The 19,776-nt window shown below is 43.1% G+C and overlaps 2 protein-coding genes across 4 annotated transcripts; one reads left to right on the top strand and one right to left on the bottom strand.

Moving 5' to 3' along the window:
• Positions 1–319: 319 nt before the first annotated feature.
• On the top strand, positions 320–17,189 carry shc3 (SHC (Src homology 2 domain containing) transforming protein 3). Of its 3 annotated transcripts, none has more exons than XM_054757386.1 (13): positions 320–560; positions 1,808–1,990; positions 2,867–4,133; positions 6,164–6,234; positions 8,255–8,318; positions 9,020–9,139; positions 11,151–11,204; positions 11,281–11,332; positions 11,410–11,539; positions 11,618–11,871; positions 12,569–12,754; positions 13,110–13,411; positions 13,481–17,189. In XM_054757386.1, exons 3-13 carry the CDS (start codon positions 3,534–3,536, stop codon positions 13,607–13,609), a joined length of 1,962 nt encoding a protein of 653 aa, XP_054613361.1. In that variant the 5' UTR covers positions 320–560; positions 1,808–1,990; positions 2,867–3,533; the 3' UTR covers positions 13,610–17,189. The 3 variants fall into 3 exon arrangements, with proteins under 3 accessions (XP_054613361.1, XP_054613360.1, XP_054613359.1); XM_054757385.1 differs by having other exon boundaries at positions 2,187–4,133; XM_054757384.1 differs by having other exon boundaries at positions 2,090–4,133.
• Positions 16,442–19,043, bottom strand: LOC129170143 (sphingosine 1-phosphate receptor 3). Its single transcript, XM_054757387.1, has 2 exons — positions 18,809–19,043; positions 16,442–18,724 (listed from the first exon to the last, which is right to left on the bottom strand). The coding sequence occupies exon 2, from the start codon at positions 18,674–18,676 to the stop codon at positions 17,531–17,533; it is 1,146 nt and encodes a 381-aa protein (XP_054613362.1). The 5' UTR covers positions 18,677–18,724; positions 18,809–19,043; the 3' UTR covers positions 16,442–17,530.
• Positions 19,044–19,776: the final 733 nt, after the last annotated feature.

Below are 19,776 nucleotides of genomic sequence, written 5' to 3'. Positions count from 1 at the left end.
ACTTTTAATTACAAACCGCAAAGTAATTATCTTAATTACATTCTAAACCTTTGTTACAGACTTTTAAGGAGCCAAATAAGAATTAATCTAGATTTTTTTTCACATCTACTTTTTAAGAAAAATAACACAGGTTTAAAAAAAAAAAAAAAAAAAAAAAAAGAAAAATAACACAGGTTATCCAGATCTCTGTATATAACGCTACAATAGCGCTATCTTGTGTCCAAAGAACATAATGTGTCCATCTTGTGTCCAAAAAACATACTGTAATAGAAGAAAATTGTCATCATTATTTTTATTATTACAATTTAAAGCCACTGCTTTACTACTAAAAAAATATCAATAAACTGCTGTTGTTTTAATGGCTGGTCAGGTTGCAGATTATTAAATAAAAAAACACAGTACCAAATCTACACTGATGATATGGTTACTAATAAGACATTTTAGCCCGTGTAAACATTGTTAACAATAAACCACGGTGAAACGCCATAATGAGCACGCGTTAAAACATCAGCTCTGATTGGATAATTGACCGGAAGAGAAAATGATCCATGATCATGAAGGTGAGTAACGCTGTCTTTTTAACAACTGTTGTTCTTCTTATAAGATTTTCTAGACAGACATGTAATGACACATTATTATCTACGTTATCATAGAGACACTTTTGTGTGTATTTTAGCACTATTCCCAATGCAAGCTATGCTAACTTTATCTTGCAATGCGAACGACTGCACTGTACGTCGTTCAAAATAGCGTATTGTTAAATTAAACGCCATTAAAAGTGAACACCACTATCTACCTAAAGGCAGACTTTATTGATGGATAATACAGTTCTTGTTTTGGGTTATTATTATAGGTGACAGTATAGATTTTTCACATGCTTCCTATAGTGTTGTTCGTTAAGCATCCACTAGAGGGTGTTAACTTCTTTTTTCCTCATGTTACGTGCAGCCTGTATTTTTCAGGCTGGCATGGAGATCGTTGCCTGCTCAGCAGCTGTAAAAATCATAAACATTTGGAATAATATTTGGAATACTATATTTCTTCTTATAGTGGCCTGGTGCGTTTATTTACTCCACCATGCTTCTGTTTCTACAAATACAGGTTTCTGAGGGAAACCTGTATTTGTAGAAATATATTTTTTACAGTAACAACACATAATAGCATCGATTTAAAAATCACAATTTTCCACACAAATGCAGACTGTGCACGGGGAACTTGTTTAGAACACTCCACAGTCCATATTTCATCTGTGACGCTGATAACAGTAGGTGCTGCTGTTTTGGTGAGCAACTGACAATGGGCCCAGCTGTTAAATGTGTAATGTTTATGTATGAGTACGTGTGCATATGAACTGAAGTAATTATGGTTACTGTATTTGGGGAGATTTGCTCATTTGTTTAAATTGGACGACACACCCGGTAATTAATTGAGGCATGGTGTCTATTCGTGTGGAGGAAATGCAGTCTTTTACTTCCATTGTGAAATGATCACCATCAACCACTTAATACTGTAGGAACATATCCTCACATGAAAGCATATGCACAATACATTATTGTGCTCTGGTGCAATTGGCTATTCTAGGCCCCCACACACTGTGGAGTACATTACTAATTAAACATGTGGCAGATAAACGTTCTCATGGATGTTTGAATTGGAAACACTCCGCTAATAATGTTAGCAGGCAACATCAATGTAAAACGGGGAGTGGCATTTATACGATTGTTGTGTTTGTTGGATATATTTTTTGCAGTTATGCTAAAATGTGGTGAGTCCGTGTTAAATACGGTGTTCTATTGTGTTTTTTTAGGGAAAAATGGGGTAGAAAAGCAAGCCGACACCTGCACTGGGAATGGTCTCTCCCACTATTCTGCAAGCCTCCCCTGAATGAGTCATCCAGCCGGCTCCTCATTGGACAGGACCCTGCCGTCCCCAGGGATTGCCTTGCAGCAGCAGCAGCAGAGCGGCCTTGCTTCCATTCACAGAAACATTGGTATGCCAGCCCGCTATTTCATTCACACCCAGGACTAAATATTGCATGCCTTTTAGCCCCCTCTTCTCTTTGCTCTTTGTCTTCTTGCTGTGAAATTAGCAGCAAGGAGCAGCCCGTTGTTTTGAGCGAAGAGGCAGACAGACGTGCTGTGTTTTCTTTTTCTTTTTCTTTTTTTCCTCCTTTCTATATTTGCCAGGCAGGGAAAAAAATGTTGGGAGGGAGACTGCAGTGCGAAATCCGCAGCGGTGTGAGCAAGAGCGGAAGCTGCTTATGAATGAGCGTCAGGCGCTCTCGTTGCTGGACTAGATGCTGCTGAGGACATTTTTTACATGAATGGTGTGTGTGGCTGCAAGCTTTCTTCCTGCTACCACGGCGACCAGAGATGCTTCATCATCATCACCACCACCACCACCACCGCTCTTAAGGAGACTGGTGGGCTTCCTTTATCGTCCTCTTGTGTTTTACATCTTCTTCATCGACTCAACTGCCTGAGAAAGATGTCGGGTTTATTTGGGTTGTATCATCTCTATAGGTGGACCTGTGCAGCCTGCTGCAGCTGCGTATTTTAGGCAGCTGTGTTGTTATGATGATGCTAGTCTATTGAGAGATGATATTCATTTTTAAAGATACATTGGCACACACGTCTACACACTTTCTCCAGATATTAAATTGGTACCAAATTAATGCACTAAGCTATTTCTAGTTAGGCTAAAGTTTCATTATCTGGTTTCTTTGCATCCTCTAAGGTTAATTTTCATTTGGATTTGATTAGTTTTTTGTTTATTATCCAAATTTTCATCACATATTGCACAAATTAATCAATATTTTAGCATAATTTCACTCAACTTACATCCCATTCTTTGTTTTCCTTCTCAGTAATAATTCCAGAGCATTCATTTTTACAAACCGATTGCTACTAGAGTGATCTGCGAGGTTTTTTTCCTCCCCCCTTCCTCCTGCTCGCTCCCTCCAACAGGAAGTGATTTGCAGTGTTCAGCAAGCCTTTTGTTGAGAAGGTTTTCTCACATCAGTGAGTCATGCTCTTGCTCTGAGCCGGTAGCAGCAGCAGCCAGTGCCGACGGACACACGGACAGACAGAGTGTTTGCTCCTCTTTGCGTCCCTCGTTGTAACCTTCCTTGTTTTTGGAGGCTAAAAATCATCAACACCACCATCATTGTAAGCAGCAGCAACAGCATCACCGCTGGAAACCACAACAGCACAAGCAGCCCTTTAGCTCTCCATCCTCTTCCTTGTTTCCATGGATTTCCTCTATATTTTTCTCTGTGGCCAACTGCGTTGAAGCTCTGGATTTTATCAATCGGAATCTGGCAGTAGCTCAACCGCCGTAACCTCTAATCGAGAGAGATCTCTGGCCTGTGATTGCTACAAGGCGTTTGCCACCACCACATCAACCACAACCACCACGGCCGCTGCTGCCATGTTACAGGAGAAGGTAATCATCTCGGCGCAGCCACGTCTGCCAGCGCATTCGTGAAAGAGGCGTGTGCGGTGTGTGTCGAGAAGAGCAGAGGGAAAGAGGGTATGCTTCACCGTACCAAATACAACCGCTTCAGGAATGAATCGGTGACATCCGTCGATGATCTTGTCCACGGCCTGTCCATGAACCCCAAGGTCTCGGGTGTACCCCAGCCTGCCACCGAGACATCCTACACGCCCCCGACCGAGGTCCAGCCCTCGTCCACCTCCAACGCCCCAAGTGCACCCGCCGGCCATGGCTCCGACCACCCGGACGATGGAGGTACCCCTCTGTGCACCCTTATCAACAAGGTGTCCAGCTTGAAGTTCAGCAACTCAGGGAGCCTGCTGGGCATCAAGGGTCTGCCCTCGGCTGTCAAGGACCTGGCGGTGGCCAAGCTTCAAGGGGGCGGGGGCTTGGGGTCGGGTTGCTCCAGCAGTGTGTCGACTGCGGCGGGCTCTGGCTCTCTGTGCGGCTCGACGCCCTCCTGCTCGCAGCTGGAGCCTTCTGCCAGCATGAACAAAAAGAGCAGGCTGGACGAGCTCCAGCCCAGCGGGGAGGACTGGATCTCCAGAGGAGGTGGAGGACCGGTGAGCAAAGCCTTCAGAGGATGGCTGCACTCCAGTGAGAAGATCTCTGGGCCAGGAGTGACATACATAGTCAAGGTAGGTATTCTCATTGCTCGTTACAGCCATACTTCCGTAGTGCATATACTGTGTGTGCTTGTGGGGGCAGGAGCCTATCCCAGCTGATTTAGGGCAAAAAGTAGACTATGCCCTCCACTGGTTGCAAGCTACACAACACCATCCTGGTTAGCTAATAACAACATGCTTCAGCAAACAGAGGAGCTATTTTACTGGTGATATCTGTGAATGGTGCGCCTGTCTTGTGCATGTGAAGCCACCGTGTTGTGCTTTTGTAACCATGGCGACGTCGTTATTCCCCCATGAGTGTATTAGCTCAGATGATGGGGGTTTAAAAAAGGAAGCCTCTTTTCACACATATCTGGCATCCATTCACCTGTGCCTTTTTATACAGAATGTCGTCGTGCGTTGAAATTCACCCTTGGGTCCTGGCATTGCAGCGTACCGTTACACACAGCCTTGGTTATGTCTCTGGTATTACCTCCAAAGCAGGGAAATTGCCAGGTCCGCTTCCTCTCGTCTGTGTTGGTGACGTTCATTCCGGTACTAAAATGCCAGCTTTTACAGGCAGTGTGTGATTTTCTATCCCATATTTGCGCCATCATGCATCATTTTAAGCGAGCACAAGTTGGCGCTCCGCTGTGAATGTCATCATGCCGGCAATGAGTCACTGGCGGGAGTGACGATGCTGAGCCGCGGACCTCAGAGGTTTGAAGTGAATGGAAAAATGTACATTATACACAGAAGTAGCAGCTGTCTTTTCCTCCTATACGTGCTGCGACATGGGAGGAAAGCATTACAGTGTGACATGTCACCTCGCACACAGAGTGTCTGTGTGCAGTGTTCCATTAACTACATTAGGGCCAGTCGATGTGACTGAAAGCGTCCACTCTGTGACAACCAACCCCCCCACATTCAGGCGTTCGGTCCTGTGAGTTCAATGTCTCTTCTAATTAGCGTCACATGGTCACCCATCATGCACTATTACACCAAATGGACATTGATTTCATCCATAATTTGTGTGTGTATCAGTGAATCCCTTTTTATATAGAATTGTGATAGTTACTGCCATCTGTGTTTTTATTACTGCTTGTTTTACTGTATATGGATGAATTACTTACTCCCATTAATATTCAGTCATACTGTACACAGGAGGTGGGCATCTATGAAACATCAGCATTTGGGTGGGTTATTTGTTTGCTATATGAAAATGGGTCAGAGGCAGGAGTGTAACACCACACAAATACAAGATCTCTGTCAACATTTTTGCCTTTCCAAAAAATGATAATGCTCACTTTTGATTTTGGATACATTCAACTATGTTTATTATTGTGGTTGTATTTTTCAGTGATGTAGAACCTTATTTAGCTCGAAACCGCTCTGTCAATGATGCATGCATCTATCGTAATGCTTGTACTGTAATATACTGTAGCATGTTTGTGTTTTATTGTGTAAAATGGATTCTAAATCATTCTTTAATATTATAAAAAAAAAATGCATGTTTACATTTGTAAAGGCCTCCCCTTAATAAGCACCGTTCTGTTATTATAATTATGATTGATAGAGCAAAACTCTCAACTCTGCTGCACCAGCTGAATACATACTGTATCACTTTGGAGGCATGCAGTTTCAAGTTTCTTGCAACATGATCATGGTAGTGCCGAATAAACTGGCGTTCCGTTCGTTTGCTCCCGTTTGCAAAATGATCTTGTATCCCAAGCGGCGTAATGCTAACATCTAACTTGCTGTACGCGACGAGTAGCAGAGGAGATGTGTTTTGTTTACAGTCTGCCGAATGCCATGCTCATCAGCACAAAGTGTTCCCGGGCCTGTGTACTGTTTTATTCAGAAGCGGTGTGTGTAGGTGGACGCTAATGAAGAGGATTATATGGGATCTCATGAGGCATAGTAACACTGCAGAATTCGAAATACCGTACTGTTTATTTCTAGCTTTGCACCAACTTCCTAAGATTGTTGCGTGTTTGTCTCAATAGGTTTATTTTTCACAAAAATGAAAAGTGAATATCAACGTTCTCTTGTTTTCTTTCCAGTATCTGGGTTGCATTGAAGTGCTGCGATCGATGAGATCTTTAGATTTCACCACACGATCGCAAATAACAAGGTACGTTGTTGTCTCTCAATTCTCCTAGGGTTCACATTAACTCCCAAAGCAAACACTGACCACATGATGCTTAAGTAATAAAGAAAAAAAAAATCACCAAAATAGCCCATAGATCTGTGCCTTCTATAGCCTTGAATTTGATTACTACACATTTTCTACCTAAAACCGCCCTGTTAAATTCTGAACACAATTAGAGACTTTGCAAATTCTGATTTGTTTTCACGCCTGTATGGACGGTAACCTGCTTTGTGCTGTGTCCACTCTTCTGCTCCACTTGGATTGAGCTGGCGAGGCCGTGCACTTGTCAACTCTTTGCGTATCTCTTGTCTCTAGAATTTCATGTCTCGTGCTTGCAGAACATTTAAATGTCTGTCTCTAAGCCCACTGTGTTGCGCTTACTTTTGATCACAGCCATCTGACTGCACAACACAATATACTTTAAGCCCCTGCAAAATAAAACTATACTCATGTAGCACCACTCGCCTTAAATAGACGCCATACTTGCCACGCCAAACAATGAACTGACAGGTGGGTTTTACCATAGTCACTTTTCCACCACATCACATAATCTTACGACATCTCCTTTACTTCAGAACTACTACTACTACTACTAAATACTGTGCCGCTCACGAGTCAGTGAGGAAACGGGAGATCTTTCTTTGGCAGGAGCCGATCACAAGTTATCAGGGCACTCGCGACGAACTTATCAACTCATTGGAAATCGCAGGAGGTCATTACTCAATGTAATAGTCTGGCTCACTGTGTCACCGTACAAAGAACGCTAAACTCATCACATAGCAGCTTAAAACTCAAAAGGTATACCTAACAAATATGCAAACAAGTACCACTGAGGTTAAAATGGAAAAAAACAACTATTTTAATTTTTTCACATAATGCATTGCATCCAAGCAAAGCATTCATTGGTGCCTGCCACTGCAGTGATAGCAGCCTCCCTCTGGCTCCCTCTGGTGGACAGAGCCAGCATTGCAGCTCCATCCATCCATCCATCCATTTTCTATGCCTCATGTCCTCAAATGAAATGCTTTGTTTTTTTCATATCTCGTATTGGTACTTGTTTGTATATTTCTTAGGTATACCTTTTAAGTGTTAAGTTGCTGTGTGATGAGTTTAGTGTTCTTTGTAAGATGACACCGTGAGTGAGACTGTTATGTTGAGTAATGACCTCCTGCAATTGTGGGTTTTTTCATAGCTCATGAAGGAGCTGTCCGGTCCTCACGAACTCGCGCGTGCCACAATATGTCCTGTCCTCTAAATTTTGTGGGTGTGGCTTATACACTGGAAATTATGGTCATTATTTACACAAACCCTTAAACTTGGGTTGGAAACAAATCACACATAAACGCAATGCACATCGACATGGTCTTACAGCCGTGTAGCAAGTGCCAACCTGAAACTTGTAGTGTTTATACCTTTCTATAAAGTGCCTCTAACATACCTTGCTGCCTGCTTACTACTTTATAGAGCCAAATCTGGGCTTGTTCAGCTTCAGCATAGCACTTTTGTTTGTGTCTGCTGTGTGCATCTTCATGCTGTATGTGACGGTAAGGAATTAAGCATGGCGCAACCGGTTCCGCTTCTAACTGCGCTACATTATTGAATATTGAACATAGTAAGTTGGAAGTATGCAAGGATTTGTGAAAATGAAGATATCCTATAAAATAAATGTCAAAAAGTACTCTCTGCAGTTGAGTAAATATAAACTCTCACTAGCTACTCATTGAAGAATAAGGTGATATTGTAATAATAACAAACAATAATAGTACAAGTCATTCTTAGCTAGAGTAACATTTAGACAGAAGAAAACCAAGCAAGCGATACGAATAATTGTTGGAATATTACATTCAAGCAAACCTGTACTAGTCTCGTGCGCCCTCATATAACAACAATCACCAGAGAAGTCCTTACACTTCATTTTCAATGCCATCCAGACTCGACACACATCTGGACGGATGCCAAATTTATCCTGTGTTTGTCTGTGGTTGTCTCTCCACCCCTCCAGGGAGGCCATCAGCTTGGTTTGTGAGGCCGTTCCAGGGACCAAAGGAGCTCTTCGCAAGCGAAAGGTACGCAAGCGGGCAAGAAGGGAAGGCAGCGAGGAAGAGGAGAGGAGAGGAGGGTGTGGAAGGCAAAAAAAAAGCAAAGCAAGGGGAATGGGAGGTAGTTAGAGGAGGGGCGGTGTATGCAAATGAATGTTGGTGATAGAAGGGAAAAAAAAGGCAACAGCATTACATATTCATTTATAGTCTATTTATAGCATGTGTCCTGCAAGTTGTCTTCCACTCATGCGTCCTTTTTGCTGGGAAACGAGGGATAACACATTCAGATAACGAGAGCAGAGAAATGATTGTGTGTGTGTGCGGGGGCGTTGCTCCAACAGCCCACGATGCATTCATCGCACACGGCTGCTCAGTGACTCATGTAGCGTGCACGGTATCTGCGATGGGGAGCGTGCGTGTCTGTGATATGAAGCATCCAGCCTGCACCCTCTAGTGCTCATTGAAATGTCAGCATGTACAAAAAAAATAACACCAGTTGCTGCAGCCAACATGTAAGCTCTTGTTATTTGGAATTCTATCACCACGGTGACATCATTTGTTTTTTTTGAGAGGATTTTGGATGGCTAATTTTACACCGTCTTTTATTCATTGAAATCAACAACACTCAACTGTAGCACCATTATTTGCCGTAGGGAATGCATTCAACATTTGGCGAGCTAATGCCAGTAGAACACGTTTGATGTGGACTAATCGTTTTTGTGCGGCAGCCGCCCTCCAAAGCTCTATCCAACATCCTGGGGAAGAGCAATCTGCAGTTTGCTGGCATGTCCATCAACCTGAACATCTCCACCAGTAGCCTCAACCTGATGACCCCTGACTGCAAACAGGTAGGCCTCAAACAAAACCACACATGCTAACGTTACCCCTGTTGCTGCACCTAACCTGCACACACTGCAGTGTTAAACCCTATAGTCTCCACTTTAGATGATACATGGATGGCAATACACTTCCACTCCAATCCTTCAGATGGCGCTACTGCACATTACAAACTGCCACTGAGCAAGATTCGTCGCAGCAGCTTCATCAGCTGGATGGAAGTTTCATGGAAATCTAACCTGAGTCCAAAACAGTATTATTATTTAACGTTATTTGTAGAATTAGTAGCAATAGCAGCAGGAGTGGCAGTGTTAGCTGGTAATTAATAATATTAATACTAACTAACCAACCAACCTCTTGTCACGTGCTTCTGTGCTTTGTGGAAGTAATAACACATTTCAGATTTCCACCCACGTCATGAAGCTTTACTTTGTCTCTGGACATGTCTACTTTTTGAAAATAATACTGTACAACAGTCCCTCGCCACATCGCGGTTTGTATTTCACGGCTTCACTCTTACGATTTTTCAAAAGCATATTAATAAATCATACTGTTTTGTGGTGCAATACGGCCTATTGTTAGAAAAAGAAAAAAGAAAATGTATATTTAAGCAAATTGCACATTTTGTCTAAATTAATCGTTTTCAAGCATAAAAATGGCAAAATTAACTAAAATACAAATGCAGCACAAGGCATTCAGCCGATACACTCATAGACGTGATAAGTAGTACTCTACACTGGTCACTAGGTGTCAGTAATGTTACTGTAAGGTTCGGTGAGAGACACAAAAGCAGACTTGATTGCTGGAACGTCAGGCTTCTATTGCAGGTTTGAATTGGCTCACAAGAGGCACAACAAGACAGAATAAAAATCCATAATAAAAACACGGGCTACTGTTGCAGCCGTAAGACACACCGAGCTAAAACTCAACGCACTTCTGTCACTTCCTGTCTGTCCCGCTACTCAGTTCCCCTAGGGAACACATTTACTGTTCTAATTTACGTCTTATAGGGCTTATTTTCTGTTATTATGTTTCCTATATTGGGTAATACAAGTGTAAAGGTGATTATAGGGGTGTTATTCCATGTCTAATAGAAGGTCATAAACAGCTTTTCTATGCTATAATTACGAAAATATTCCATTTATAAATAAGAAATCCTACTTTGCGGAAATGTACTTACCACGGTCGGGTCTGGAACCAATTGGCTGCGATAAACAAGGGATTACTGTAGATCCCAGCTATAACAAAAACAAAGACATTCTATGTGTGTATGTGGCTGTGGACACGCCTGTGTAGGTAGAATGGGACAAACCTCATCATTGACATCATTGACATTTTCATACAATTTAATGGCGAGTATAATAGTGGAATCAGATGTTTCTGAATTGAATGGTCGAATAGTCGGTTATTCTAAGACACCCCTAAAAAAAAATGACTTTTAAAAATACGCTACAGTCTATAATATGCTTCTTTATAGTTATTAAGTAATAATTACAGGCATACAGTATTGTTAAATTAAACATCATTCACTCTTGTCAAAGCATCTTATAATATTGAGTTACTTGACTTGTGAGACAGCGCCCTCTGCTGGATTAATAGCTGTTGTTCTTCTCTGCAAATAACCCCATCAAACCGCTTTGTATTTAAATTACAATAAAAAAAATGAATTATTTATAATTTAAAGGAGAGAAAAGATTATACAGCAAATATGCAGGGATGTTCTGTATATTTTACTATAATAAAATACAAATAGGTCTCTCCAGCCAGGTAGGGTAATGGCATTGTCACCTAGTGTCACGCATCACGCCACCAGCAGATGGAGCCAAAGTGTCAAATATTCCACCACGTTAAAAAGAGGTCTTCTGGTCCTCACATTAAATTGTACAGGTGTACCTGTATACTTCAAAGGTGATAATGATAAAGATTCACTTTTTACTCAGTTTGTTGGTCATCAAGACCTCACTCACGATGCAAGTGGAGTTTGTCTTTATTGCTGTATAACTGTACTGTTCTACTCTGCAGATCATAGCCAATCATCACATGCAGTCCATCTCCTTTGCATCTGGTGGAGACCCTGTAAGAGTTCAACAGTCAACATGCGTGGACTCCTCTTGTTCAAGTCTTATTAATTGCAATGTCCCTTTTATCACAGGACACAACTGACTATGTTGCCTATGTGGCAAAGGACCCTGTAAACCGAAGAGGTATGAATGCTCCATTTTTCTTTGCCACGTGTTCTCCACTGCAGTGATACTCATTATATCTTTGGGGGTGTCCTCAGCATGCCACATCTTGGAGTGCTCAGACGGGCTGGCCCAGGATGTCATCAGCACCATCGGCCAGGCGTTCGACCTTCGCTTCCAGCAGTACCTGCAGTGCCCGTCGAGCAAGCCGTCCGCCACGCACGACAGGTGAGCATATTTAACCGGTGATAAGTGCGCCGCTTGGTGCCACCGCGTACCCAGCAGTTCAAGCATGCGCTTGGGCAGGGTGTTCAACGTGGAGGAGTTACCGTGGACGGAGGAAGAGGAGGAGTCAGCAGAGCAGCCTTACTACAACAACATTCCTGGGAAGATGCCGCCCCCCGGAGGTTTCATTGACACCCGGCTAGCCAATCAGAGCACGGCGTCAGACGGAAGCCAGGTACAGATGGGCCCAAGCTCTGTGGATCAGAACTATTACCAAGGCCGGCACTGTGGAGACACCTGGGCAGAGGAGAGGAAGTCTGTCTTTGTACAACAAGGTATGGAGGGCCGCTTCGAACAGGGGTGTCCAAAGTGCTGCCTGGAGGGCCACTTGCTCCCTGTGGCTGTTTTCATATTGGTCTGTGGCACATTCCAAATATATCATTTAACAAGTAACAAAAAGACTACAGCAAAATACGAGAAAAAAACCAGATGAATTATTACAAGAAAAAATGTATTACAATAAACTTGTAATATTATGAGGAAAAATGATGTCATTTTAGTAGCGTAGAGGTGAGATACTAAAGAAAAAATATGTTATTTATTTTGAAAAGTCAGAATATGAGAAACAAAGAAAAAAGCATACAGTTAGGTTGGGGGGCAAAGTTATTTTATGGGAATAAAGTCAAAATATTCTGAAAAGAAAATTTACAAAGATTATTTAAGGAAAAAATTTAAATATTGTAAAATTACAAAAAAAAAAAAACAGCAAAAATGGGGGGAGAAAAGAGAAGCGCGAAGTTCACATGAATAATAAGCTTTTTCACCTGCATCATAAAGCTGAGATGGACTTTTGTCTTGAAATCCATAAATATGACTTCTTAGCATATCTACGTCGCATTCTTCCACTTTTCAGTATGTAGCCCTGGCGGTAAGAAGTTTGACCTTGATCCCAATGTCATTGTGTGTCAACATTCCACACATGGAACACGTGAGAGTGCATTTCTAGCAACAACCACTATGACTGTTCTCCAGGATCCTTGGACATAACCAGCGAGAGCAAAGGTCCGGCACCAAAGCCAGGAGACATGCCCACATATATGAACACCCAGCAGATCGACGCACAGGTGCTGGCGGCACTCCAGGCGGAGTCGGAGCAAGTGACCAAGGGCATGGCGGCCGCTGCCAGGGAGAACCCGCAGACGGACCTGTTTGACATGAGTAAGTCTTCAAATCCGACACCAGTGGCCCACATGCAGTACCTCACAAAAGTGAGGATGCCTCAACCATTTTTATTCCAGCGTAGCTTCTCAAGGGACAAGTAATCCCGATCCAAGTTAAACTGTGATCTAGACTAATGTGTGTACAGCTTGTACAGCAGTGTAGCGCTGCTGTCTTCAGTCATAAAGAGTCATTTTCAGTGGAAAGTAAATCTGTACTGCTGTATAAGCTGCACACTGACTACTCTAAAGTATATCCAGTTTAATTCCTATAGTATTGTCTTTTGCAAAGATATAATAAATGTGGGGGTGTACTCATTCCTCGCTCGATGAATCCTTCCGTCACCTTTGAGCAGAACCCTTTGAGGACGCCATCCAGTCCCAAGCCCCGTCGCAGGTGTCCGCTCTGCACAAGGCGGCGTCTGTGGACAACTCCAGCCCGCTCCTGGCTCGCTCCATAGCCTTCCGAGCGCAGGAAGAGCTGGAGGGCCAGCCGTGGTACCGCGGCAAAATGAGCCGCCACGACGCCGAAAAACTGCTGAGAGACGACGGAGACTTCCTGGTGCGCAAGAGCACCACCAACCCAGGCTCATACGTGCTGACCGGCATGCACAAGGGACTCGCCAAACACCTCTTGCTGGTGGACCCCGAGGGCACGGTGAGAGTCTGACACGGGTCAGGCAATATCCAAAAAGTGAATGATATTTATTTGTTTATTTTTACAAAGGTGCGGACAAAGGATCACGTGTTTGACAGCATTAGCCACCTCATTGGCCATCACCGTGACAACAACCTGCCAATCGTGTCAGCTGGGAGTGAACTGTGTCTTTTGCAGCCTGTCGTATGGAAACAGTGACGCCCGCAATGCCTGATGGGGAGAACAGGAGGTTCCGAACTGTCCCTCCGACCATCTCACAAACTTGAAGAAGAAGCGTGAGGGAAGCTGCTAAAAAAAAAAAAAAAAAAAAAGCCGGTTACTGATCCACAGGATTTGTCTAAGGAGAAAACAAATATTTATTATAGAACTGTTATTTTGTTGTGACGACTGAAATGCTATATTTTTGAGAAGACATAGGACACGCGATATCTTGATTTGGTGTTTGAAAAGATGACATACAAAACACATTGTTGTAGTTTAGACAAACCTCAGAGAGGTGCGTTAACGAGAGTATTTTAGATGACAAATTTTACTTTTTTGTCTGTCAAGCACAACCACATTTCTACTGAAAACATTTAAGCCCGCCCCTAAACACACACGTTCTTTATATAGATGGAAAAATGTCCCAAATGGATGGGTTTTTTTTTTTTTTTTTGCTTTCTTTTTCTTGGCAAAGTGTTGAATGGTAAACACGTCCTTCACAGTGCTGTCAGTGGCTATAAAGATAAACTCTTATTATGAAAGGATTTCTACCTTTGCTAGAAAGGAGCATTAGGGCCACACTAAAAAGAAAAAAAATCAAGTAAAATTATGTGGAAAAACAGTAAAGTTGAGATATTAGAAGACACAGTCGTAATTTGATGTGAAAAATGTTGCATTGGTGAAGTCCTGTCCACCTTTTTTCTCATAATTTCTAAAGATATTTTTGAAAAACTACAGCTATTCTTGGACTATTACGACTAGTAGAGTTCCGAGTTCCGACTCTCTGTCCTGAATTCTGATTAAAAATTATAATTTTTCAAAAAAATAATATTCTTGTGACATTTTCTCATATTTTTTTTTAATTTTTACTATTCCAACTTTACTACTACAGTACTTCCAATACAGCGTAGTTACGACTTTATTCAGATAAAATTACGGAAATGTTTTTTCGGCTTCCTCTCATAATATTACTTTAATAAAATGCTGTCTATCTTAATTAAATTAGGAGTTTTTTCTAATCCTATTACAACTTTACTATAATTATGACTCATTCAAATAACCATACACTATTTTTCTGGTATTACGAAGTTAGGTACAACTTTATTCTAATAAAATAAAGAAGTTCTCATACAGTTATGCAGTTTGTTGTAATATCGCGACGTTAAGCTTTTTCTCCCGGCATTAGTTTATTCTGATATCATTTTCATTCTCTCATAAAATCGATTTTTTTCTTCGCAAAATATTACATTATACTATTATCTTTTTTTTTTGTATGCATTTTTATTCCTGTAACATTTGAACATTTTCTCAATATTTCGACCTTATTCTTGTAATTCTAAGACTTTATTCTGATTGTACTGCACTATTGATTCTTTTCAGTGTGGCCCCAATACTCCTTCGTAGGTCGCTTCACTGGGTTGCATGCATTTTTTATTTTTTTAAAGTGAACATTGTCTAAACTCCTTACAACGCTTTTATTTGGAGGAGGGGCTTGTTTGTGCTGACACTTGAAAAATATTTACCCTTTTAACACAATCCCCATTTGGGTTGTTGTTGTTCTTTCTAGGTGTTTTATCTGTGATTGTTGAGGGATTTGTCTAGCACATTTCTTTTGAAAATTAGAATGACCTGAGTGACCACAATAGCACAATCACAAAGTTGAGCATGATCACACGTAAGCGAGATTTCCCTTCTGTTGCAACTTGGTGTCAGCACAGTGGCGTTCCTCCACACTGAAGCCTCGTCCCTCACTAGTAGCAAAAAAATGCTCTCTCGGCTTTATGTGGCTTACTTGAATTGGACAGGCCCAACTTTCTCCTCAGTGCTCTCATCCGTCAGAACCAAATGGAAAGGAAGGGAGGTTGACTCTTTCAGTTGCAGTTGAACCAAAATCAGCATGCGTTCAATGGGTTTAACCAGACCGATGCAATGTAATATATATATAATATAAATCGTGCCTGTATTTTGCTGCAAGGGGGGGAAGTGTACAGTACATGTTTGCATCATGTTTGACAGCGAGTGTGATTATTCAAGTGTCACATCGCACATACTTTCAACGGGGAATTTTCAACATTGGGCATTTTCCGATATCATTAATGAGAATTAATTTGGAAAAAAACACCATGAAGTATTCTAGAAAAACGCAATATTATTAGAACACATTTTCCCAAGAAAATGTACGGTACAAATCATCCAAATGGGCAGAAAATGCGTTGTTTTGTTTTGTTTTTTTAGAATTTTTCAAGTCAAATTTCTGGTATTTTGCAACGCTATACCAGAATATTTGTTTTAACAAAGACAAAGAAAAGGATGCAAAATTATATTTACCCCCTCCCCCCCCCCCCCCCAACACACCCCTCACCAAATGTTGCTTTTTACATTAAAATACACAATTTAATCACATCATTTCAGAAATTGTTGAAATTAAGACGTCAATTTAAAATATCCATTCCCATCCAAGAACATGGCTTTCTTTCCTGGGGTTTTTGTTGATGAAAATGTGCCTTTTCTTTGTACAAACTATGGCTGTTTTTCATTTCTTCTTCAAAGTGCAATAGGTGATGTTCAATGGAGCATGCCTGTTCTCCACTTGTGGAGCTCGTTGTGTTTTTTGGCCCTGCTGCGTGTTGCTGCTCGACACCACCTTCCCCTCTCTTATTATTATTATTATTATTATTATTATTATTGTATACATGTAGTGTCAATGTAATCTTTTTTTCCACACAATATACAACATTATCACATAGAATCACACAAGAAGTCACTATTTTAGGAACAAGGCGTAAAGAGAGAGGGAAACAAGGAAAGTTAATCTTTTGGTTGTCGAGGTTTAACATTCTTCTGTATGACTGTTGGCAATAAAAACGTGAATGTGTAGAAATTCTGCTTATTAATGTAATCACTCTATTTGCATTGTTTTATTTCCGCACTGCATCATTCTCAGGCTGTTTCTAATATTTGTATGCCTTTCGTTTTGGCAGACCGCAAATAGAGGTGAGGTTTATGTTGAAGGGGGAAGGAATACGTCACCGGGACGGATGGCGACCTCTACTGGCCACGTGAGGTAACCACCTGTAACACTTCCACATGCAACTTTCAAAACCAACACGCTCAAGACTGTCGCTGACCGTGCGTTTATTACACTTACTCAGTTATAAAGTTCATTTAGTACAACTTTTCTATACAGAATGTGCACTTATGGATGATTTGGATTTGTGCTGACCACCAGGTGGCGCCCTTACACTGCAAACGGCACAGCAGCAGCTTATGTTGCGTCCTTCCATTCAAGTATCATGCAGCAAAGATGGTGGGACGAGCTTGTTTGGGAGATGTGACGGCGGTCGTTTATCATACAGAATGAGTGCATAACGAGTCATAATAAATAATGGCGATCGTCTCAAACGATCACACGGCATTAGGACTAGAATATTCATTTGTAGCTGGATTTACACTGCAGGATTTAGTGGCCAATTTAGTGCCCTAATCTGATTTAGGTCACGCCAGTACACAGTGAACAAATGGGGGCCATTGTTTTTCCGTTTAATGTGGGGTTCTTAGTTTTGTTCCGGTGGCTGCAGCGTATTTCAACCTCGGACCAGAGGACACCAGTGTGAGGTCAGGTCACTCGTAGTGTAGTGGTTCACTTGGCTGACTTTCCATTCAGGTTCAGTTCCCACTCAGTGTCTGTAGGTGTGGACGGTTGTTTTCTCTAAAGGTGTCCTGTGATTGACTGGCGACCAGTCCAGGTTGTAGTCGGCTGGGGTAGGCTCCAGCTTCCTGCGACCCTGAAGAGGATAAGTGATGTAGTCCGTGGGATGGGTGTCCAATCCTGACCACATGGGAGAACAATCAATCTGAATTGATGCCTGTGGTATAAATCCGAAATCCAAGTCTGTCAGGCCATCCTCGCCTGACTCCTCACTCCATTCCGTTACTCGGGACAAACCTGTCAGCATCGGTGCCACCAGGTCCTGCAACCACTGACACCTTCCCAACTAGTCCAGAGTCCGCCTCCTTCTCCGACCCCGCCTGTCTGCAGCCCTGCTGGTTGTTCTGACTGCTGAAGGACTTGCTTCTGCTGCGACTGGGCTCCAGACACTGCCTGTTCCCGCTGCCCGGCGCCGACGCCTTTCCCCGGTAGCAAAGACAACACACCAATCCCAGGAAGGCCCTCCTCATCTCCCGACTGGCCAGGGTGTATATGACGGGGTTCATGGCCGAGTTGAGGACGGCCACCGCGATGAACCAGTCGGCCTTGTAGAGGATCGGGCAGCGCCGGCGCTGCTCGCATGCCACATCCACCAAAAGCAGCACGAAGATGGGTGTCCAGCAGGCTATGAAGACGCCCACTACGATGATGACGGTGCGCAGCAGGGACATGGCGTGCTCTGAGTTGCTGTGCTTGCTCACCTTGCGGCTGCTGGACTTGACGAGGATGTAGATGCGTGTGTAAAGGACCGACATGGCCAGCAGCAGGACCATGAAGATGGTGATGCAGAAGGCCACATACTTCTTGGAGTACAAGGGGAGGACGGTGGAGCAGTCGGGGAGATTGTCCAGGCAGTTCCATCCCAGGATGGGCAAAGCTCCAAAAGAGATGGCGATCAACCAGCAGGTGCCAATGAGGAGGAAGACCCTGTAGTTCTTGCTGGCATCATAGGGCCTCATCTTGATCATAGTCAGGTGCCGCTCAATGGCGATGGCCAGGAGGCTGAAGATGGAGGCTCCCAGTGCTACAAACATGCTACCCTCTCGTACAAACCACAAAATGGGCGACAAGTGGAGGGTCCTCTCGCCAGACAGGAGCAGGTTGACCAGGTAGGCCACGCCGGCTAGCATGTCGCACAGCGCCAGGTTCCCGATGAAGAAGTACATGCGGTTGTGAAAGCGGTGGTTTCTCCAGATGGCCACCAGCACCGTCAGGTTCTCCAGGACGATGAAGGCACACGCCACCAGGAAGAGGAGGGTTTTGGTGTCCAGGGTTCCCGTGCTGGTGCCCACGCTGGGACGGTGATCCAGCTTCCCCGTGTAGTTATAGTGCAGGTGTATCTGAGGGTCTATCATTTTGGACTGAGGTGAAAGGAGCCAGCAGGGGGTCAGCAGGCTGCTCCTCTGCGGGAGGACATGCAAGTAGGGTGATTTCCTGGCTTTGCCAAATGCATGCAGCAGGCATTTCATGATAGATCGTGGACTTACCAGGATGTGTTTTGTGGCTTCAATCGACGGTTAAAACAAAGATGAAGTCCAATCATGTCCCGAGTTGAGTTTTTGCTGCATTCCTCCAAGTCAAAGTCCTCCTAGACAACTTCCCCGATTCCCTCTTGCTCCGCACAACACGGACGATCATCATCTTTTTCTTTTTTCCACCCTTCTCCAAACTCCTCCAAAGAGTTGACGTCGGTAGGCTGGAAGTCACACCCCTTCTTGCCTCCCTCCCTTCCTCCTCCCGTGCTTCCCTCCTCCTCCGCCTCCTCCTTCCTCTCTCCTTTCAAGCCAGCAGTGTTTGCCCGATTGATCCTGTATGCTAATGATCCTTATACTAGACACTGTTTGCACACAGCATATTTGAATATGGAATAATACTTGTACCACTAAAGTCATTCAGAAGCAGCTGGAAATATTAATTATAGTGTGCATTAATTCTCCCCCACCCATTCATTCATCGATTTATCAACCACACATTCACTGTATTAAGGGTTCATATCATCTAGCATAATGTTTATCTATCATCCCTCATTCATTATTCAGCCACCCTTCCATATGTCCATCCATGCTCTTATTCATCCACTGTACAGTATATACTGTCTCCATTATTCTTCATCCATTCATTATTTTGCCCATTCAGCCATCCATTACCTATCATCCATCCATTACACATGCATGATAAGCCTCTCTTCTCCATTGTATCCATAGCAAAACGAAAGTATGCAGTACTATTGGCTGGACACACGTGCGCCTCTTTCCTACCAACATGATGGACCAACGTCAACATCCGCTCTTTGGGACACTTTCTCCTTTTGTGGACACGTAAGTCTCCGTGATTGTGAGTGTGTTGTTTGGTGTGAGTTCCTGCACAGAGACACTCCTGTTCTCACGCATCTAACTCCTAATGCTGAGAGAGAGAGAGCGTTATGAATTGCGGTGGAGGTGAGCTCACCCTTTGT

This window comes from Dunckerocampus dactyliophorus, chromosome 17 (genome assembly GCF_027744805.1).
Source record: "Dunckerocampus dactyliophorus isolate RoL2022-P2 chromosome 17, RoL_Ddac_1.1, whole genome shotgun sequence".
Lineage (NCBI taxonomy): Eukaryota > Metazoa > Chordata > Actinopteri > Syngnathiformes > Syngnathidae > Dunckerocampus > Dunckerocampus dactyliophorus.
This window is presented reverse-complemented; position numbering and strand designations above follow the sequence as displayed.

Coding starts and splice junctions, on each gene's coding strand:
- shc3 (XM_054757386.1), top strand. CDS start 3,534: ATGCTTCACCGTACCAAATACAACCGCTTCAGGAATGAATCGGTGACA. Junction 6,235..8,254: donor ACACGATCGCAAATAACAAG/GTACGTTGTTGT, acceptor CCACCCCTCCAG/GGAGGCCATCAGCTTGGTTT. Junction 11,540..11,617: donor CCGTCCGCCACGCACGACAG/GTGAGCATATTT, acceptor GCGCTTGGGCAG/GGTGTTCAACGTGGAGGAGT.
- LOC129170143 (XM_054757387.1), bottom strand. CDS start 18,676: ATGATAGACCCTCAGATACACCTGCACTATAACTACACGGGGAAGCTG.